The sequence below is a fragment of the Ixodes scapularis genome, unplaced genomic scaffold, assembly GCF_016920785.2.
Source record: "Ixodes scapularis isolate PalLabHiFi unplaced genomic scaffold, ASM1692078v2 PGA_scaffold10__122_contigs__length_95168666, whole genome shotgun sequence".
In the NCBI taxonomy this organism is placed as follows: Eukaryota; Metazoa; Arthropoda; class Arachnida; order Ixodida; family Ixodidae; genus Ixodes; species Ixodes scapularis.
The window spans coordinates 17,562,842-17,586,142 of record NW_024609836.1 but is presented as its reverse complement, the minus strand read 5'-3'; the positions used below and the strand labels follow the sequence as shown (position 1 = coordinate 17,586,142).

The following is a 23,301-nucleotide window of genomic DNA, read 5'->3' as shown; positions in this document are numbered from 1 at the left end:
TACTTCATTCGGCGAAAAGCAAGCCGCATCCTCACAGGAGTATCAAAGTTGAGCCCAGCGTTGACGCATGAACTTCTAGGGAAACGCAATAAATTCGACCTCACTATTGCACCAAAGTTATTATGATGTCGTCCTCGTGTCATCATATATCTCCCACTCAAATTTTATGCTGATAGAAGATTAAGTTTTCGCAAACGCTGAGCCTCGGCTAGCTACGACGGAGGCCCTAACAAGCGTCCCCTACTTCTCGCTAAGCCTTTTTGGACGACTTTTACTGACGCCGAAGATCTGTGCCTGAACAGTGTGTCTGAAATTATCTCGGCATACTCAGGCAGGAAGAAAGCAAACACATAACACATATTATGGCCATTAGCAACCGTCAAATGCACTTTAAATAATTTCGTTCGTTTGGCGCACCGCATAGGGGTTCATGCCCGTCCGGCGTACTTCTGGCGAATGGTGCGACATTTTTCACACAAGTGCTCGACTTTTGCTTTCTTAAAACAGTTTGTATGCGCGAATGTGCCTATACGATTGCAGGATAACTTTACGCGCATACGCGATGTTGAATATTAGTAAAATGCAAGTGGGTGGGAAAGCTTCGCTTCGTGCAGTGCTGCGGGTCAGTACAGGTAAGAGATAAGAAGTGTGTTATAATTCAATGGCACCTCGGAGTTTTACCACGCGTACACAGGCGTATTAAGAAAATCAATAATTGCAAAAAGTTATATTTCGTCTATGGACGCATGAAACAAACAAACTTCCTGATCAACAACACTAATGTAAAGGCGCGAGCTCGATGTATGCACACTTATTGGTTGCTACAGCTTTTTGATTCGTACATAAGCAAGATCCCCGAGCTTCGCAGCGTCGACATTCCCAGCACTGGCTCGTCCACATACCTCGAAACGCTAACAGAATGGCTCAAGTACAAAAATACAACAAGCGTGTCTTAAGACAAGCTATACGTCTCGGGCTTGTGCTAAAGCGTCGAGGTCTGACCATTTAGGTTAGTTTAGAGACCACCAATGACGCTCTCGGGGCCAGAAAACATGAGATAACGGCCGTTAATAGTCCATGCTCTGTGTGTAATCTCTTGTCGACGTGTCGATCGAAACCGAAACCATGGCAATCTCCTCCCTGGCCAACTAGTTCCCAGAGTGCAACGCGCGCCGTGTTGCATGCAGGGGTTTATGGAAGTAGTCAGTGCAGCCGACACAACGAGCTATAGGACCAATCAAGCAGTGCTGAAAGCAAAAACATTTTCTGCATCTTACCATTACCTGCCAGTCCAAAGCGGAGTGCATCGCGGCCAGTGGCGTAGCAACCCGAACCGGGGCGGGGCGCTGCAAAACCCAAGAACATCCCTCATACAGCGATATCTCTAACGGATCGTCATAATTTTGGAAAAGAAGTGAGTGATTGAACGCGGCCGACGAGAGAAGTCACGTCACGATTCTCTTTCTTTCTCCTCCTCGCTACGTCCCATCGAGCAGCTGGTGAACCGAAGCGAGGAAGAGAGAAGCGACTCAAGCGAGGCCGCTTCCCCTTATTCTCAAATTTTCCAAGGGGACAATGACCTCATAGCCCTAGCCTGATCGCGCCCTTCTTTTCCAAAAGTGCGGCCATACGTTTGAGATATCAATGAATGGGCGATGTTTCGGAGTTCGTCGCGTCCAGTTCAACGCTTCTGCGGCCTTATTTGCGAAATCCAAATCTCGGTTCAGTATCCCTCTAACGATTGCCGACGCTGAAAGAATAAAACACACATCTGGGGCGGACAACCAATATTTCGTAAAAGATGGGTCATCCGTATCAAGTATGTGTTTTAAATTAAATTGTGGGCTTCTTTAGCGGTTTACTAAAATACATCACAAAAAAAAAAACAAAAAAAAAAAAGCTTAAATAGATTAAAATATACGTTACACGTGTACTGAGAGAGCCCAAGTGTCAACAAATCACTTGAACACCTTTTGTCTGGGACCATTTTGTCCTACATCCTGAAATATCAGTAAGCAGTAATTAAATTTTTGCGACACATATAGTTTTTCTTCCACAGCTCTACAGTACGTTTCTTTATGAAATTAGAAATTTCTGCTCTTCTTCACAAAAGAGCGTAATGTTCCCGAGGACATGTAATTGCCCGAGTATCATAGAACGCAAATAAATCAGAATTTCGATATTTTCTTGAAAACATTTTTATTCCACAGAATGTCTCATAAACTTGGCCATGTAAAATTTTAAGTTTTTAAAGTGAATAGTTCGATAATACGGAGCTTAACAATAATTAGTACACAAATAAATTTTTAAGGGGTAATACAACGGAATTTCGGCGCTTAAAGGAGCAGTATCACATCAACACGCCAATGTCCTGTCAAAAAAGAAACGAAAAGGAAGTTTAAAACAAATTAAACTATTATAGCAAAGAGCACCTGGTGGATGTCGCTAATGCTTCGTTTGTATTGCCCGTCTAGGAACCTTGAAAGGTAGTGCAATAACTGTCTCGCTTCTGGCCACCACGAGAGAAGAGGGGAACGAGGAACTCCCCTCTCCCCGAGAATCTCTTTTGTGTACCAAAAGTCGCTATCGTCCCTCTACCAGATTATAGAAGATTAACCCGTCACTCAAAATTCATACAAAAGCAGCCGCTTCGGTGGCTGGAACGACTAGGCCATACTCTCGACGTCAGCCTCGCCATAGCTTTGCTCGTCTTGAGACGAACTGCGTCACGATTGCGGGGATGTCACGTGGTCTCCGCTGGCTGCTCTCTGAGCGCTTGCCAGAGTGGCCCATTTACAGCCACAAGGCTCAAAATACAAACGCGTGATTGCCATTTACGGATATTGTGGATCACATACAACTTATCTTTGAACTCGATTTCAAATTCCAAATTTCCTTGAAGCATCCCTTTAAAGGGGTACAGATTCAAAACTTGAAATATCCTGAAGCGCTTCGAAACGCGTGAAATACGACTTGTGATATCCAAAAGTGATAATCATACGCTTGTATTTTCAGTGGACGGCTACATATATTTTTCGTTCCAACCGACGGATTCCGGCGAGCGCTTCAAAATCAGACATGATGGCACCCTAGGTGCGATGCGTCTCGATATATTTGCCTGTGACGTCACGTTCGCAATGTCACGGGCCCATTAACGGCCAAGGGTACCGTAATTACGATCATTGTCGCTAGGTGGCGCCTCCATCAGACACGCCGCGCCGTAGCGCGCGCTGGTCGTGATGGGCCGGTGGTGTGAGACATTCCAACGAAGCTCGGCCCCACAACCACGACCTAGGAGGTCGTGCCCACTACCAGGTGGTATTGGAAAATCATTTTAAAATTGCTTTTCTTGCGTTTTTGGACGAAAAACCGGGGTCTGTGAGCTAAAAATAGGCACTCAAAGTTTGCTTTCATTACCTTTAAGATAGCCTTGCTGACTAACGAGTGAGCCAACATACAGAGGTAAAACCTCCCGATTCCGACACCTCCTCAGGAAGGGCAGGTTCACTCATAACCAGCATAGATTCCATCCAACTGAAAACCAAGACATCTACTTCAGTTAGACCTATGCAAGACGTCATGGCATGATGGGCATGACACCTCGAAAATATCTTTTCAATAAACCCCTATTTTTAGACAACAAGATGTCTGAAAAGATATATTGTAAACATCTACAAGCCATTGTGATCGATGTTTTGAAGACAAAAACACTTTCCAAGACGTACTGTGGCAAAAATAAGAATGCACCGACGTCAAATATGCATGACTGCAATTTGAACCTTTACCCAGGTCGGAGACGCCAAGTGTTACTCAGGAAGCCGGGGGAGGTGTCACATACTGATGACGAGAAAAACAAACTAGCAGCAGCATTTCCTTGTAAGTATAGCAGACTTTTGAGCCGCACCACCTCTTTTCCAGCACACCGGTGCAGTCAGGTCCGCATGGCGGGCGTCCAGGACCCCTTTCCCCAGGACGAGACCGTGCCCATCGCGGTTGGATCTACGCTGGCCGTGGCTGCAGTGGCCGTCGTCGTGGGCTACGCCCTCTACCGGTCCGTCTTTGTGCGCAGGGTAGACTACAACACCATGAACTGAAAAGATGCCTCCTGCAAGTGACGATGTTAAACCGTCACAAAGAATGCGCGCCTTCTTATTCGGCAGACTTGTGTGTACTAGAAAGATGCGCCACACTTTGGGCTACCGCTGAGTGCCCAGAGTCTTGGATCGGGTAGACGCCACCTTTCCAAACATTTTGTCTAATGAAGCACAGGTCACGTTTCATTGAACAACATTTCAGCACAGTGCACACACCTACTGTTGCATTGTTTGTGATAATGTTAGGACGTCTGTGGTTCATTTCAACGAAGCAGCAGCTAAACTACGACGATGGGCGACTTGCAACTGAAGCTACTGTGTTGACGTGCATGTATATGGATGGTGGAAAGATATGCCCCGGTTCATCGAACCCAGTTCAGCAAGGTAAGCAACACCGTGGATGTAAAAACAAAAAACAGAAACCACGAACCAATCGCTCCAGCCCCTGGTTAAATCTGAAGGTACTAGCACATTTAGCCCATCATGTTTGTTTCCATGGTGCGTAGACAAGCACTGGCACTTTCACTAAACATAATTCTGTAAACCCAGGTGTTTCATTAGCTGAACAAGGGGATGTGACCACTCTTTGGTATGAGTTTTTAAAAAAACACTGATGACAATTCTACACTTTTCATAATTTACATGTATTGCTACTGCAAGATGAATTAGTAGGAAGCTAGGGTGTTCCCCTGAAAAGTTAAGGCATGTTTTTTGTCAAAAGCAGGGTGTCAAATCAATCATTATCCCGGCTTCTTTCGGTTCAGGTTCAATTGCTATATCTTTTGTTCCGGATCGGTTCCGGCTCGTAACTCTGCCTTTCATCAAGGCCACCCGTGAACTTCCTGAAGCTTTTGTTGAGCACGTGATACTTGCAGTAGCCGGACACAAACTTATCTCCATCGCACCAAATTAATGTAACGGAATGAGACAGATACATTAACTTTTTGCTCATCAAATGGGAGCTGCACTGGGCCACCCTTTGTGCAATGTACATTGCTATGTGCAAGTGATGGTTCCACTTTGAACTACACTGCAAAAAATTTACCTCACATTCTACAGATGACTGTTATTAAAAACATGTAGTCTGAAAGGAACAAACATTTCGGTTGAATGCGGCAAGTGTTTACAAGATGCACTGTCAATGTGATTTTGTCTTGCAATAACTATCCGAGCTAGTATCATATAGCAGCATCACATCTAAGGAATATGTGCAATTAGTGTTTACAAAGATGCAGCTTGGCATATTTCAAGATTTACAAAACTTGGTGAACAAAAACGAAATCTGGTGCATTTATGGTAGAAAAGTCCATAAAATGAGGAAGTTTTGCCCAGTTTGTAGAGGAGAATTCTCAGCCTCATTGTTCACTAATGCGGTACTATATATATGGCACAGTCCCTCGATAGCAGCAGTCTAGAAACTAGTCTGCTATGCTAGGGAAGACCTTTGATTTGGGAGAAAGTGAATTTGACCTCGTGCTGCTTGCAAAAGCAGGCTCGGTGCACACGTCTCCAGTCAGAACAGTTATTACTCGACTGTTTTCCAGTGAACTGGTAATCACCAAACAAGGTCGTGGTATGGTTTCGGTTCGGGTATAAATATGAAATGTTCAGTCCTGGTTCCATTCGGGCATAGTCAAAAGTTAACGTGTTTCAATCCATTTTCCGTAGAGGTTTGTGTGTTCAGTTTGACAGCCTGGTCAACAAAGGCTTTCAAAGATCGCATTACCGAGAAACAAAATACTTGCATCATTCCAGTCAATTCTACAATCACTCAATTGTGACAACACAGTACAGCACGATTCAGTGCGTGAACTCTCGAAACAGTATTCACATCCGGACTATTGCCACGATAGTTTCCAACTGCTTTCCATCTCTAGCGGGTGTTGCCATCAGTAATAGCATACCTATTGAACTTGTTCCATTGGTTTCTGACCTTGCGAAGCCCGTCTTACATCAGCAGTTTTGGCAGGATACCATTAATAAATACTAGATATCATCCAGCACAAACTAAACATCTCCCTCAGTGACACCATTAATATTGGGTTGAAATGCGGGTTTCTAGAAACATCTGCAGGAGAGTTGAAGACCCCCCCACCACACACACACACACACAGCAGAAGTTATTTAGTCTGTTGAGTTCTTCGCCGGGTGATGTCAAGATCCAGTTCATTTGCTGAAATGTTGTTCAGTGAAACGATTACTCGACGACATATTCGACGGAATGGTATGTTTGGCAAGATGACCCAGTCACCCTCAAATTTAAGCTCGTTAGGTGGTGCTTCATGGCACGGCTAAAGCCTACCCATGGACCCCTCTGGCATGGGGCATCTTCGTGTGTGAACTCACACCACTTTACTTCTATTGTCACTACCGAATGGGTTAGAACGGCGGGGGTCTTTCGATGCAAGCTTCCTACCTTCGACAACCCTCTGGAGCATGCATACGTAGCCAGAGCATGGTGGAAGGCAACGGGCGTGCACCAGAGGCATCCCAATGAGATGCCCTGCCATCCTGTCAGTGACTCGTCAGAATTGCGATATACAGGGAGAATGAGTATTTGGGGACAAGTGGAGCATCAAACTATACTGCAGCTGAAACTTTGTCATCTCGAGATATATCACTTCCTCTTCACGCGTCTGTGGGGCTGTCTTTTACAGTCAATCGAAATAAGGAGGGGGAGATTCGTGCTCTAACATATGCTCCACGCTAGAAATGCGCAGAAAAATACCCTTTTGGAGTTTGGCACGTCGGGGAACTCTATCTTCGACCGAGGCCGGTCAGCCTAAACGTCGTCTTCCTTTACCTCGAGGTTATTTACTTCAAGTCAGCTTTTACGAGTCAAAGGAGGAGAGAGTACAATTTTTAACGGGAACCCAACAGCTTCCAAGTTGCACGCCACAAATTTGCCGACATTCTCCGCACGACAGCTATTCCGCCCCGAAGCGGGAAAAAGCGACGCGCTTTTAAAAGGCTACCCTGCATACGCTGCAGTGTGCGCGAGTCTTCCACTTCACATGCTTCTGTAGCCACTTTTCACTTCAACTCCAAAATGTATGCGTGTGTGCACTTCATGCCGCCTGTGTAGGCAAGAGGACTTTCGAAGTGTCGTGATGTGTGCGAGACATTTTTCATGCAGTATCGGTGTTCCTACATGTGAGCTTGTGTAGCACAGAGTTAACAAAGGTTGTAGCTAAAGGGCCTAACTAAACGTGTACATACAAAAGCTGTGGATATACGCATAAGAACTATGTGAAATGAAATAAAACTTGGAAGGCAATCTGTGTGGTGACTTTGAAACCTGGCTGGTGCCCTCGAATGTGTCGGAAAATAATGGAACACGGTGGAAAACCCAGGAGCACTCTGTTTATTTTGCCTGGTCACAGTATAAAAAGGTAGAGACTTTTCGGCGAGATGCGACTGTCGCAATGTACACAGGAACCAGCAGTATTTACAGGTTTGCATCGCTTGCACCCAAGGCCCGAAAGGCAGACATCTATGCGGTAATTTGTTATCGTTAACACCTACCGTCGAGTTCTTGGATGGTCAAAGCGAGAAGAAGTGTTCCCCACTCGGCAGATGCCTAACAAAATTTGCGCTGCGAGGAACCAGCAAAATCAAACGCGCACTCTCGCCAGAATTTGAGTTTTGCCGAGAACTGGAGGGTCAGGGAAGCTGCCGCACACATTTGGACGACAACTTAAACGAGTTAAAATAAAAAGGACGAACTGAACGCCACTCTGACGCCCGACACTTGCCCCAACAAAATATGGGTCCCCGTCGGAGCCGATTCATCCATCTATATTTGGGAACTATATTTTACGCGCAATATCCAAAGTTCCGTTCACACATTACACACTCGTGCACGTATAAAAACGTGTTGCGCTGCCAAATGCAACGGGAGGAATCCCGCAACTGAGTCCCACTTTTCAACTTGGCACTTGCAGCAGTTGAGGTCTGCACAAGTGGAATTGGCAATTCCACACAATACACATAACGGAGGTTGGATAAACTAACTACATGCGCACGTAGAATATATATTAAAGGTTAAAACAACGAACGAGAAAAGGGCTGCACCAAATGCGGTGGGTGTTTCCAACCACCGCTGGAATGTACCTGCAGTACGGTCCCGCAAAAGGAAGTGTTGGCTCTGTGACGAGCTCTTGGACCCCCCCAACCATACATCCAAACCCATCTTTCTGGCAATCTACAGGCGGCATCGTACATACACGGCAAAAGCTTGTTCACAATCGGGAACTGGAAAAAAAGCAATGCGGCAGACGTAAGTGTGACCTTTACGCACTAACATCAGACATAGCACCTCGCGTTCTCAACAGCAACGTTAGAAGGCGGGATGGGTTGTTAAAACGGATAAACGTAACGTGTGTATAACTGTTTGGGCAGCGTGAGAAAATGCAACGAGTCCAGTTGTGTCTCACATTATGTACAGGCTGAGGGTAGACGGGCAGACAGTTCGGAGAAACCTTTGTACAAACGTCCGTGTGTGAGCAGCAACGAGAAATGCGAGACCGCCGCCCGACCCACTGGGATCTCTCGACCCCGCATCAAGGCACTTCTACCGGGACAACCGACGCAGCGGTGGGTCCAGGCAGGCACATAGAGCGGGCCATACAAGGTTGGCGTCGCAGAACAAACAGAGGGTGAACAAAGGGGGATGCCGATGCAATTACGAGTTTCAACACATGAGGTAGAAATCAAATGAGCAAAAAAAAAGATCTAAAAAGCCAAGGAAAAATAACACAAAAAATTGAATGCACAGTTGCACAACCTAGACAAATAGGAGCTGCCCCAAAACAGAGAGGGAATGCAAGCACGTGCGACGGCTTGATGTCGTGCAGATGCGTTTGTATGCACCTCGACAAGAATATGCACCCAACAAAACTTGTCTGGTTTGTCCGTTGTAATTGAAACAAAAGCGGCACCAACATGGAGGTTCAACCTGTCTCCCCATTGCTAAATAAAATTCCTCGGCACCACTGCAGGCAAACTGCGAGGCATTGGCGGGCCTTCAAAACGTTCTGCAACAGTTTGTCATTGCACGTGAAAATCCTAGGATAGGTGTTGTAAACAGCTACTAAGATTTTCTATTCTTCAAATTGAGTCTAGCAACCATGGACACATCGTCAAATGGTTATGAGTAATTTCTCATTTCTGTTTTCTTCAAAATTTGGGCACAATTATTCTGCCACTTCTGAATATACTCAGATGGGGAAGATGACTTCGGCACATAAAATTGGTATTAAAATCTGTGTAAAAGAGTAAACAGCAGAATACAATAATAATAAACTTTTAGTAGTGGTAAAAATAATATGCATTAACCATTGTTTGTCTGCATCTGTCTCTTCAGTCTTCAATAGTGCAATTCGAAAAGGAGAACATGATTGCATATCTAAGAACTCTTCATGTTTCTATAAAGAAATTAGGATTATGGTAAAACAAATTCCGAATAGTCAATCAATCGGAGCAGATTTGTTGAAATGGCATTCAACGGAAATTTACACACGCCCTAAAAACCAGGGGCTGTCAGTTCCTAAGGTCGGGCAACCATCTTCATACAGGCAGGAAGACTATTCTGGGATTCCTGAAGTCCTCGCAAGCTCATTGTTGGCCAGACAGGCCGGGGCACTTTCGTTTAGCCCGCCCCTAAGAATTCAGAGCTCCAGAGAGCCAGCTTGGCCGACCAGGGGAGCCAAAGACAGTCTGTCCCTAGATTAGTGTCGAAAGGCAGCACGGCTAAATGCTTCGTAGGAGGAGCGACGAACCATGGAGCAAACGGTATCTCACCGGCGGCGCTCGTCGAGAAACTTGCCTTTCAAATAGTTTTCTCGTACAGAAAACACTCCGCACGCTTTAAAATGTGCGTGCCATTTTGGGCCACCGAAAGAATACGCGAAAGGTGCACCATCCGTTTGATTCCTATAGTATTGCTCAAGTTCGACTGCAAGGAACCCAGAGGGAGCGTTCCGAACCGTTTTCCAGAAAAACTTGGTTTCGATCGCACCTTGGCTCGTTTAGAGAGCGTCATAGAGGTCACTGAGGGTCGTGTCAACAATTAACCCTAGAGCGCGTCAAAGCCGCAGTGCCCCATACCCACCAAGAACAACTTGCGCAGCACCGTAGGTAGAGTCCTCTCAGTCACTCGTGCCACCGTACCCGCAAACTTGCCGGTACCACATAAGAACAAGCAACAAGCTGCCACCAGGAATCCCGGGAGTGGCGCAAAGTAGAGCAAATGTCGGAAAGCTTCCGACTCGGCAGGACGACTTCCCGGGAGCGTGGTGTGGCGGGGGTGTCAGCAGGGGCTGTGCCTGAAGCTGCGCATCAAGGGCACGAGGAGGCTGGGCGGCCCGGCCTGGCGCAGGAACGGGTGCTGGAGCAGCTCGAAGGCCGTGGCCCTCTGGCCCGGGTCCCGCACCAACATCTTCTCCAGGAAGCCCTGAAGCCGGGGCGAGACCTGCGCAGCCGTGCATTGGGATTCGTGACGTGAAAAGTTGCCGGCCGGGCACGCTGGTGCGCTTCAAACCATAGTGCGCCCTACTGTTTGAAGACCAGTGGCTTCGCTGCATTTTCAAACCGATTTTTGCAGTCGATTTAAAGAGGCTGGCTGCTACTTAAAACACGTGGTAGTTAGTGATGCTTTGCTGCCGTTTACGCCCGAAACGCGCATGCTGCACGGTCTGGAGGGTGTTGACATATTTTAACGTTGTGAGAGATGAGGCTGGACTAACACACCCCTAGCGGCGGTCCGCAGAAGCAGAGGGCGAGGGAACGCTCATAGAGACCCAGGGACGGGGAGGGGGGTAGGGAGGGGGGGCGGATTGTCGTTGTGGGGAGAGAGAGGACTGCGAGTGGTGTTTAGGATATGTGTGTCTCGTTTGAAGCAGATTAAAGAAGAGTGTTTCAAACCAAGTTTATCACAATGTGCTTTCCATTGCACCCACTCGGCTGGGGTGCTTTCGACAGCCTCCTTCTCCTTGCCTCCGCCTCCCACGTCCAGTCACGATTGTGCAGGCCAAGCGAAAATGGTCCTCCGCGTAATTACCCCGAAAGATTGTACCCCAAGTAATTAAAAAAGAAAGAAGACAAAAAAGGCAAAAGAGAAGTTTCGCAGATAAAGAAAAAAGCCCGGCGCCACCTCTGCCCGACGAAAGTAAACAAAAAAAAAATCTCTGGCCTAATCGAATTTCTTTCTCCGTAGAGAATGTGCAGGCGCTCGCCGGGGCCTTTGAACATGGTCGAAGTTAAACGAAAAATGAGTTAATCGAAATAAAAAAAAAAAACGAAAAATAACTTTTTTTTTAAATTTTTTTAAAGAGTTTGGTAGCACACGCGCGTCAAAAAATAAATTTTACACGAAAAAATAATATTTGGGAGCAATATTGACGGTGAGAGATTTATTTGAAATTCTGGGCGCGAAGTCCATGATGTCACTGGTCATTCCGCAATGACCATCTCGGTCGTGAAGGCGAAGCCGATCCACCTTTCCTGCACACTTCCGAAATGCCGAGAGAGAAAACAAGTTAAAAGGAGGTGACTGCCGACTAAATCGCGTCTCGCGCCGTCAACATTGCTCTAAAAATTTTTTTTTTTTTTTTTTCGTAAAATTAACGTTTTGATTTGTGTCCCAACCAGACCTTTAAAAAAAACTTTTATTTTTCTATTTTCAGAGGCTCTTTAACGCGAGTTTACCGTACAGCCCCGGCAGCTGGCACACGACAGATAGGTAAAGCAAACGTGGCAACTGCCTTGCATCTTTCTGCGCCACGTCACACTTTTCCGCGCTGGCGTAGGCCGGTGCAGGTAACCCAAACGAGCTCGGTGCTAACATTTGCAGGGACACTAGATGCGCCCGAACGAGAGTTCCCGGAGCACGCTTGAGAGTGGCGAAAGGCCAACACAGCCCCAGAAAGAAGGAAGCGTTTCCCGTTTAACGGTAGTGCGACACGCTCGGAAACCGATGTAGCCGAGGCGGCGAGCGAGACTAGAGTGCTCGGAACGCGTCTTCGACCGGAGCGACGGTGAGCGATGGCACGAAACTTTCGCGACGTCGCACGACGGAAACTGAGGGGCCATTTTCGGGGACGTGGTAGACGGACTGGGCGGAAATGCGCCTAGGGCGCCGTACCTCCGCCACTGCGCCGCCAACGGGATGGCGGGGGCCAAGAAGGCGGTGAAGATGCGCACCTTGTGGGTGTTGCGCAGCTTGGGGGGCGGCATGTCGCGGATGCGGCGCATGGCCTGCAGGGGAGGCTCATTGAAGAAGGGGGGCTCCCCGTCGACCATCTCGATGCACATGATGCCCAGCGACCAGACGTCCACCTCGGGCCCATAAGGCAGCCGGGAGATCACCTCGGGCGCCATCCAGTACGGGGTGCCCACCAGGGACTTGCGCTTGGGCAGCTCCGGGGACACTTGGGCGCAGAACCCAAAGTCCGACAGCTTCACCTAAGGGAAAGACAGCCACGTTCTTAAAGCCGTTAGCTTTTGTGGGGCGACATTGAGGTACGTTTCTGGCAGTTTATTTTTCTTGCCGAATTTTGCAGGGAAAATGACGTTGCCCGACTCCGTGCCACATGATGCATGCGCAAATTCAGTTTGCCCACCAAATATAGTGGGCAAACTGAATGAATAAAATGAAATCTAATAACATGGTGTTTGTGTCTCATCACAAAGAAAGCAAATCACTTAATTAGATGGCAACATACCGTAGAATACCGCGCGAGCACCCATTTCATTCCAGAACCCACTATTAATATTTCCCAAACTTGGGAGTTCTGCAAATTATGCGTTAAGCACCCGATTTGATCGAACAAGTGCCCACGTCTTGATTAACCCGATTTTCAGTTCAAGTAGTGGGGTGGGCATTCCTCCGGTATATTACGGTAGTCGGTTCTGCAGGAATTTTCGAGTGAGCTTCTGTACGTGCGTACACCCTCTCACCCGGCCTCGATTCTCGCGGTCACCATTTTGGGATGACCAACGCATTCGGCACCTTTCTTTGCACGTGTTTAGTCTCTTTGACGACCCTTTCTCGAGCGTATGTGGCACGGGGCATAAAAAACAATGAAAATCGACACATTGGCGCAATGCTAACATATTCTGATGAGAGGAAGCCCGTTCGGCAGCCCTACATTTGTAGGGCTGCCGAACGTGCTTCCTCTCATCAGAATATGTTAGCATTGTGCCAATGTGTCGATTTTCATTGTTTTGTAATGAACACCGTCGAGGCAGTTGTCTGCAAACTACATTTGTAGTTTGCAGACAACTGCCTCGACGGTGTTCACTACTCAAAAAAAAAAATGACCGTATCTTCACGTGGTGAATGATGTTGATTGGGGCAAAGCTCTGGTGGTGCTGATGATACTGATTTCTTGAGCATTTGACCGCAGCGCCCTCTCATCCATAAACGTTGAGCCAATGCGTGCAAAGTTTAACGCGATTATATACGCATTTGACCGCAGCGCCCTCTCCTGTATAAACGTCGAGCGGCTACATGCAACGTTTCATCCATGACATCCCCAGCTCTCGAATTACTACCACATCTCAGAGCCCCCTACTCGTCCCGCAGTCGTGGCCGAGTGGTTAAGGCGATGGGCTAGAGATCCATTAGGGTCTCCCCGCACAGGTTCCAATCCTGTCGACTACGCAAACATTTTTTTGTTTTCTTTAAGACAGATGGGATGGCAATCAATGCCAGCATGGACGCCGGCCAAGGCTAGACCCCAAGGAGCTTCGCCCCTAAAAGGTCCACTAGGTCAAGCTAGTAAAATATAAAAAATGCTGAAAGTAAAAAAAAAAAAAAAAGTAGAACCATTGGTCAATTAATTTTTTAACAACTGAAGAGTGAGCGAAAGAAGCTGACTCCACTTTGGTGTCATTGTTTGAGTTGCCAAGTGAAATACAGCAATAGCACGAAGTTACTTTTTTCACCTCGACACGAGATAACCTCCATTAATGGGAACAGTTCTTTTTTTACTTTGGTAATAGTTGTGCTTGGCAAGATCTTGAATGAATTATTAAGGTGGGCTCGTTGGCTCAACATGCTAAATGTGTAAAGCGCAAAGGGACAGACGAGGTTACAATGTAGACAGGGCAGCGATAATAGTGCTGTCCTGTTTACTTCATGTGCTCATCTGTCCCTTTGCACTTTATACATTTAGAATTAAAATCTTGCATATCTTTACACTATAAGTGCACTTTACAGCAATGTATGTTTTGAGGCCAACGTTAGCCGACAATTAAAAAACAATTTGGATCCACTTGGTACCCCAAATTTAGAAATAAAGTAGATATCTCCTGAGCTTCATTGGTCTGAAGGCAAGTGAGAAACTAGCTACACTTTCCAAACAGGTTATATAATGTACAATGGTGGAGAGATTCAACGAAGCTACAGGAGCGTGCGGTCTCGAGCTACAAGCGCACTTCATGCTGGCGGCGAGAGGAGCCACGTGAGCAGGGTGCCGGCAGGTTACGACATTAGCGGCTATCAACATCCGGCTATCCGGCCTCGCTTTTCGTAGCGCTTACCTATGGCGAATGATTTAAAAATAGGCCAGCGCTATCACACATAGCAAGGCCGGACAGCCGGATGATGATGGCCGCTAATCCCGCAACCGGACCGTGCCCGGCTCGCGTGGCTCCTCTTCCCGCCAGCATGACGAGCGCGTGTAGTAGCTCGAGACTGCACGCTCCTGTGGCTTTGTTGGTTCTTTCTACCACTGTACAGTCAGGCAAGATTGAAGACCATGTGAGCAGTTGGGGGTAGCTGATCGATAGAAGAAAACTGCTGCCATCATCTGTGTCTGGGTCGTGGTTGTCTTAGTTACAGAATTACTTTTGGCTTCATTATTTATTATTTATGCGAGAAGAAATATGCTTTCTAATGTCCACCACCCGTCCATGAGAATGGACATTCTGTTCCTATCTCTTCTTCGTTCGGAAGCAAGGATGTTCTTGGCATCTCTCATTAGAAGCAGGGTGCTCCGGTTATTCTGCTAGTAAACACAGACTTTTGTCATAATTTGGCATAATAAAGTGGCTCTTACTTCACTAAGATAAAATCGGTATCCACTTCTATCTATTTCGGAAATAGATACAATTCTATCCATTGTTGAGAAACATAGATGGAAAGAGGCAAAGCGTGGTACACAGAAGCAGCCTCTGTTTCTGAAGCCTTTCAGATTGCACATTGACAAAAGTAAGAAATGGCATGGCCAATGTCAATATACCAAGTCCTGGTATGTAATACCAAGTCCTGGTATGCAAAAGGCTATGAAAAAAATTCATTCAAACATTGTACAGTCAATCAGCTTTTTAGAGGGCTCCTTTCAACCTATTCATAAAATATCTGTAGTTTTAGATTGTGCTTAGAACTGGAAATCCCAGTTAGAGTGCACCTGAAATATGACCTCCAAATTTAACAAATTTAAGCTAAAGTAACATACGTTAAATCCATAATGCATTGCGCATGAAGCAGAGTAGTTCAATTGCCAGTCTTTATTTGGGCTGCTTTCCAGCTGAACTAAAGTTTCCATCGATGCAATACCATTAAACCACCTTCCTCAATCACATAAATTTCTACAAGAAATATGTACTCATACGGATATGACTAATGAATGAAAGAAACAGTTTACAGCTGAACATCATCGAGTCATCACACCCTGCTTTCGCCATGGCACTCACACAGCATCTGTCGCAACAAATGGTTATGTCCTATCCAAGTTTTGTTTCCCTTCACTCTATTTTTGTTTGTGCTTTGTATGTTGCTATTTTTGCTTTTTTGTTTTTGATCTATATATTATAGAGCGGAAATCAATGTCCACACAGGTTGGAGAAACGAGGTTTGAGACTTTATTACTGAAGCCACCAGGGCCCATTTTGCTCCAAGCGCGGTTAAGCGCTAACCGTGGCTAAAGTTAGCCGCAGTACCTAGGAGAGGGATTTTGAAATCACGTGACTGGCTCGGTAGGGATGCGGGGAGCCACGCATGGCCCCGTCGCTTCGTAAGACAAAGTGGCTGCAGCGCACGCAGTTTCCGCGTTTGCGATCGCATTGGTGTTTGTCGGCCCGTTTGCTCGAAGCCAGTTAACTTTAACCGCGGTTAAAAGTTAACCGCCCTCTAGGTACCTACAAGTACCTAGACAAGGTTGACGAGGGCTAAATGAGCGATAGTTCCCTATTTTATTATGGGATGGTAGCTGGTGTCACCTACTGGTTGTAGTGAATATAAGTGGCTTCCGTGGAAAAAGTTCCCAAAAAGGGGGGACCCAACAACGCGCGCTAGCGGGTCCTCGCGACGCAGTGCACTTACTGACGCGCGCTCACTGACCGGGGCACTGCCATGTTTCCACACATCCCCACCAAGCCCAGTCACATGATTTCAAAATCCCTCTCCTAGGTACTGCGGCTAACTTTAGCCATGATTAGTGCTTAAACAATGCTTCGAGAAAACGGACCCAGATGACATTCTTACTGCACAAATTATGAGTATGAGCAAACGTTTTGATTCACTCTCTCTGGCCACTCTACAATGTAAGCATATGGGACATGCTTTCCTACAAACCTCGCCAGTGCTTGCGACTCCACGTGCTACATGGTACTGGGAGGCCCGTCACTACAAAAGTAACCCTGCAAGCGCTAGCCATGACCGACGAAATTTCTCACAGATACCTCGATACAATTCCCGGATACGGCACCGATGCTTCCTTCTACATTTGCTGGTGGCCACCATAGCCAAATTCGTGGTTAATGAGTGCAGCTGAGGGCAAGTTTCCCCGGTGCTTTTGCAATGTCCACTACACAATCAAGGTTCCCGTTCTTATCAACTTATACAGTATAACCTCGTTATAACAGATCTGGTTACAGAAGACATTCGGTTATAAATAGGATTCCGTGTCCACAAAGTTGATTTCCAGTGAAAATTGGAGGGTGCTTTTCGGAGTTTATTTTCCACTGGAAAATCAGGGGTTATCTGAGTTTATATTTCTTAGATTTCTGATTATCTTAACTTTAAAGTTTAATTTTACCGTGTTCTAGATTTTTCAAATTTCAAAATTAAAATGAAAAAAGTCCAGACACAAACATGCCCTAAATTCATTAGAACTCACTTGCATAGAATGATATTTCTGTAGCTGCATTTAATGTTGGTGGCATTGCCATTGGCAATACTAACTATGCCATGACAAATACTGCACAGAAGCACTGCCTCACAAAAAAGCCGCTACCTTAGAAATAATTAAACTGTCGGACATAGTCGCTTGGAAGCATGTGCTTAAACTTCGGCCGCCCCACTTCCTCCATTGAAATATATGGGTTCATAGCTACCACTGTTATAAAAACACCACCCCTCCTTCTCTAAGAAGCACACAAATAGTGTGGTTCAAATTGGAAACTTAAGGTAGTCATGAAACAATTTTTTAACTTTTTCATTCTTAGCTTTCCTCCTCAACTCACAAATCGCGCATTGTATAAAACAGTCCAAGACGGAAAGGAGGGACTCCCCTCTTGCTCGGACCTTCGTTTGTGTACCCGGACACACCTATTCTCCCCCTGGAAGATTAGCTGTTGCTTTCCTCACCCTGTTCACCCCTAAGCTGGCAGTGCTGTGGAAGCCACCTGCTCGTTGGGCCAGTCACACTTGCCACGTGATCATGCTCGCTCGTGCATACCCGCCCGCAGAAAATGAGGTCAGGTGATGAAAGGGAGCCGACTGATTAATCCGGCAAGTGCACAGCTTCCACCGCACTGTCAGCTTAGGGGTGAAGGGAAAAAGTTAGGTCCGGTGTCGTGTGACGTGCGTTTGGGCTGGATGACGCGCTTTGGGTACCACGGATGTATCACAGTGAAAAGGCAGAGAGTTTTTGAAAGAAAGGGGGTACGAAATAGTCCGCTGCATTTTTAAATTTTCATATAAAAAATTAGGCTTTTGACTTTCTACCTCCTTTCTTTTGGCCCACTAAACGATATGCTATTAATATAATCCAAAACTAAATTCATTTATCTCAGCCCAAAATTCGTTTCATGGGCCCTTTAAACAACGACTTTTATCGTGATCCAGAGGTACCATGACCCACTGTCCTGAACAAACCTTGACGAGCTAAAAGGTAAAACCCCTTTTGTCAGGAGCACAAGATTTCAAATAAAACTAAATTGAACTCTTTTCAGGGCCACTGACCCCTTGCTCTCATAAAATTTACACGTAAAATACCATCCTTTTTGCTTTTTATTTAGCCATCTAAAATTCAAATTTTTTCGGTTTTTACCACGAACATGGTGATTGAACAGTGATTTGAGAAGTTTGGTTGTTCTTCCTACCTATGCCAACTTGGCTTATTACAAATTCTTAGGGGTGTGCGAATACCGAATAGTAGTTTTCGAATCGAATACCGAATCGAATCAAGAAAAAAAAGCCGAATATCGAATCGAATATCGAATAGTGATTTTATTTGTAGGAATTTTTCAAAGTGTGCTGCGAATGAGATTATTATATGTGCAGAGTATGCACCTGTTGCAGAATATGCATCTTGTGCAGAACAGAAGCTAAAATGTAAAAAAATTCTGGTGAAAAAAAAAAAAAATAAATAAAAGCAGTTGCTGTTGGATGTTGGGCAATAAAGATCCAATTTTATGGCACAAATATAATCTATCTTCCCTAAACGTCACAAAAAAAAACAAAGTTACAGCCACGCATGCCTTTTTTAAGCCCAACCTAACACCGCGACTTTTTTTTATAAATGTTTGCATATCTCAGAAAAGGGGCATTTTGCGATATTTGGTTTTCATTTTAAGGAAGAAAAAGGGCACCCGGGATTTTATTTCACGTAAATAAACAGATAGGTGTTAAATCTTATTAAACAGGCTTAAATAATATAATCTGAAGTAAGAAAAAAAAAAGAGTGGTTAGGTGGCGCAAGACACCGTCCAACTGCGGCTATGCATCCATTTTTCCGTCTATTTATCCTGTTTTAGAGAGCCTTGATTTAAAAGAGGAGCAAGCGAAATTGAAACCACGGAGATGGCTCCAGTGCAAATTGATCGTAAGTGCGCATGTGTTGTGTTGTTGCGAGGAAAAAGGCGAGCAAACAAAAGCGCGACGACGCCTGCTCTCCCTGCCCTGCCTGCCCGATCCCGATCGACGCTTTCGTTTTTTCGTCACGTTCTCGCAGTTCGTAATTCAAACGCGGCTATCGAACGGTTGGAAACCCTCTCAAATCTAGGCACACTATTTTCCTGTTCCGTTTCGTTCCGCATCAGAATTTGCGGCTTGAGGTTCCAAAAGAACGACGACGATAACTCGGCTGGTTTTATCGGAGTGTTTAACGTGGTTTTCTTTCTGTGATTGTGCAGTCGCCGATTTCTGCAAGTGCGGCAAGTGTGTTTTACATCGGTGCCTCAATTTGAAACGAGGGGCTTTACTCGTGAAAAGAATTAGGCATGGCGCGGGATTTCGGCCTCCCAACAGTTCCTCTCTGGAAGCGGCGCAAACGGGATGTTTCGGTTGTGATTCAAGGGTAGGTTGTATCACGATCGTGAGTAAATCTGCGTGCTATAAAGTTCGTGGCGTTCGTTACTTTTCTTTTTTCTAACCTGTGCGTTAGATTTTTGTGGAATGGCAGGACCAAGAGCTGTTTTTCGCATGGTTTGTCTAACATCACGGCGCTTACATCGGGGGGAAAAACTGCTTTTTTTGTCAGCTCCGCGCCGACCGCGCGTCTTTGGCCGAATATATCGAATATTCGAGTGACCGAATACTAGGAATTCGATTCGCGAATCGAATTATTCGGGAACTTTCTATTCGATTCGAATTCGTATATTCGAGTATTCGCACACCCCTACGAATTCTGCTGTAGCTTACAGTCAGATATAATGAACTAAATTAGAAAGTTGCCAGTAGTTTTAGCATTTTATTATAGCGGAACCTTCGACAACAGTTGTTATTTCAGACATTACGTGGCTTTGGTTCGGTAGCCGTGCCATCCATTTGGCGAACTGCCATCATCGTGCTCAGCACCTCGCAAGTCTCTTATGACCCAAACCATGCAGAGATGACAGTAATCGGTACAAGCTCAGAAGTTTCAATAAACCTGTAGCAAAAATATCTGTGCTCAACATACCCTTTCTACAACAGACCAAAATCTTCACTACTATCAAGGTCCGTTATAGCAAGCCTATACCGTAAATGGAAGCTCGTTCTGACCTGGTACTGTAAACAGCTCACTGAAACGTGGCATCCGGTGAACACACCCCTTTGAAATGGCACTAAAACTGATCTCGCCATATTGAGGCTCAAAATACACAGGGTTCTACAAAGGCAATACTGTCTTAAATTGAGGAATTCGTTACATTGAGGTTCCAACTCTGCTACTGCACTGGTTTTAGGAGGTTGGCACAGAGAGGCGAAATTGGCACAGTTCTCCCACTGCCACAATCCCAAACAAAATCGGTCCAGACAGATGCGAAAAGTCTCAAACCCGAGACTTTTCGTGGATGTGCCGTCTCTTGCATTAAGTCTAATTGTCGCCAGCTCGTTTGCGCCCGAGGCTTTCTGTCCAAACAGTGTTTGGTTGCCCTCACCCTTCCGTCGCTGGCGAGCAGGATGGAGTCCGACTTGATGTCCCTGTGGATGACTCCCTGGGAGTGCAGGAAGGCCAGGGCCTTGAGGCACTGCTTGCACACCGTCGCTATCTGCTCCTCACCCATCCTGCACATGGACGGCCAGTCGTGAGCCCCTCAAACTGTCGCTAAACAACACTGTGCACTGGTCCAGATCACTAGAAAACGCTCACTAACCTAACTGGCAGTCATGGGAACGTTACTGCTAAGATGTAAGTGTTAGAGTTACAGTTCATCAGGGGAAAAAAGTAACCCTGCTCCAGTTACAGTTACAAAATTGAAAGAGTAACTTGTTACAGTTACGTCACTAAAGTCATGCCATTATTTCGTCATTACTTTACAAAAAAAATATTACAAAACATTCAAAAGGAACGTTCCTCTAAATTAGCAGTAGATCTTTCGTAAGACATTGAGTTGTTCATGATAGTAAATCGGATTTTTTTGAGAAACTAAGACTTTCCTAATAATCAATACCATGTTTGGTTCTTCCCATTTTAATTTTTACCATGAATAGCTCCCTGAACAAGGTCATGATTTAAAACAGTATTGAAGTAAATCCACTTATATGATAAAGCATTAATAGCTTCTTAAAGGGATGGTGAACCGTAATTTGGATTTAAAAAAAACAATGCTGGAGATGTAGGCGGGACGCTACCATCCCTACAACACTACTAGTAAGGCGACATCTCCAATGGACGGCCGTATTTTTGGAAAAAGAAGTCGAGATTGAACCAGGCCGACGAGGCGCGTGATGTCAAGATACCTAGTTTCCTCCTCTCTTCACTTCGCTCCCTCAAGGCCATGAGGCGGAAAAGACGCGAGGCCGTTCCCTCTCCTTCTCGGAAAAACATGACGTCAACATTCCTGCCAAATGCGCCTCTTTTTTTTAAAAATACGGTCATCCGTTCGAGATATCACTGTATGAGTGATGTTTTGGTGTTTGTAGCATCCCGTTTTACGCTTTTGCCGCGTGTTTTGGAGAATCCAGATTTCAATTCAGCATCCCTTTAAGCAAAGTTACAGCTGACTTTAGTTTTTCAAAATTTTAAGCTAGCAAATACCTGCAGATGAACCACGAAAAACTTTAAAATAAGCGCAACCACCATAACATATACACCAATCCAACAGCACGTGTCTAGATCTCGGACACATCCAGTCGTGGTGCGAGTTTACAATCGGTCAATTCTAATTTCGGATTTATTTGGTGAAGGCGAAAAGGGACGGAGCAATGAAAATCATACAAATGTGAAGTCAATATAATAATATGTACCGTATAATTGCGTGTAAGGGCCGCACCCGTGTAAGGGCCGCACCCGTGTAAGGGCCGCACCCGTGTAAGGGCCGCACCCGTGTAAGGGCCGCACCCGTGTAAGGGCCGCACCCGTGTATTTATAGCAAAATATTAGCAAACAAAGATTTCAAAAATTATTCGTGTATGAGCCACACCCCCCTTCTTTTGAGGCTTGCTAGCCGCGCCGCGGCAGTCAGGTTCGTCTCCACGGCGTGGTAAGTGCGGCTTGGTCCACTTCTCCGCTTATCTTTGCTGCTGCCTTGCTGCTCTGCTCTTTCTCCACTTACGCTCTTTCCACATTCCTTTGCTCTCCTCCTCGCGACGCGGCCACAGAGCAACAGCGAACACGAGTAGACACGCACGGGAGGCGGATGTTTCGCATTTCGAACGCTGCTGAACCACGCAGCACAACCACGCTCCGCAGGTTTTCTTTCCAACGTTCCCTCCCCACAGCCGGAGTGCAATGGGTAAACACTTAAATAGTTATATGGCTGGCTTTAAACTGAAAGTGGTAGTCTATGCCCTTGACCACGGTAAACGTGCTGCTGGTCGTTAGTTCGAAGTTGATGAAAAGTGCGTGCGACGCTGGTGTGACCAGAAGGATGCCTTGGCCGGCACAAGCAAAACCAGGCACGCGTTCCGCGGCAAGCCCTGCAAGTATCCAGAGTTGGAAAATGAATTATTTAACTACGTGGTGGAAGTGCGCAACAATGGATACGCTCTGTCGATGGACATGTTAAGAATGAAAGCGCTGGCACTGGCACGTGTGAAAAACATATCTTCAGACTTCAAAGCGAGTGCCGGTTGGATCCAAAGGTTTATGAAGCGGAAAGACCTTTCGGTTCGTCGAAGAACGACCTCGTATTCTGCGGGAAGCCGTTGGGCTTCCTGCAGAATACAAGGACAAGCTGCTGAGCTTCCAGAAGTATGTCATTGAACTGCGCAGGGAACACGGATACATCCTGTTGCATATCGGCCATGCCGATCAGACTCCAGTTTGGTTTGATTCGCCGAAAAACTGCACTGTAAACGCCAAAGGGCAAAAGAGCGTGCTCGTGCGTACGACGGGAGCAGAACGCCAGCGCTGCACCGTAATGCTTTGCATCACCGCGGATGGACGGAAGCTGCCGCCCTACGTGATTTTTAAAAGGAAGACCATCCCTGCCGAAGAGTTTCCAAGTGGCGTCATAGTCCGTGCTCAAGAAAAGGGCTGGATGAACGACGAACTGGTGGTGGACTGGCTCAAGAATGTTTGGAAGAACTGCCCTGGTGGAATGCTGGTGAAGA

The 23,301-nt window shown here is 46.0% G+C and overlaps 2 protein-coding genes across 4 annotated transcripts in view; one reads left to right on the top strand and one right to left on the bottom strand.

The window, feature by feature from the left end:
• Window positions 1-7,391, top strand: part of LOC8039868 — a 54,759-nt gene extending 47,368 nt beyond the window's left edge. Inside the window, exon 9 of the mRNA XM_040212581.3 lies at window positions 3,919-7,391. Coding sequence (XP_040068515.3) covers window positions 3,919-4,094 — 176 coding nt within the window. The 3' untranslated portion in view covers window positions 4,095-7,391. The remainder of the gene's footprint in view (window positions 1-3,918) is intronic.
• Window positions 7,392-7,437: 46 nt separating this feature from the next.
• Window positions 7,438-23,301, bottom strand: part of LOC8039870 (serine/threonine-protein kinase PAK 4) — an 84,341-nt gene continuing 68,477 nt past the window's right edge. For all 3 annotated transcript variants that reach the window (XM_042287446.1, XM_029975941.4, XM_042287451.1), the window contains exons 9-11: window positions 20,685-20,811; window positions 12,297-12,557; window positions 7,438-10,566 (exon numbers count right to left, since the gene is read on the bottom strand). In XM_042287446.1, the coding sequence (XP_042143380.1) occupies window positions 10,405-10,566; window positions 12,297-12,557; window positions 20,685-20,811 (550 nt within the window). In that variant the 3' untranslated portion in view covers window positions 7,438-10,404. The remainder of the gene's footprint in view (window positions 10,567-12,296; window positions 12,558-20,684; window positions 20,812-23,301) is intronic.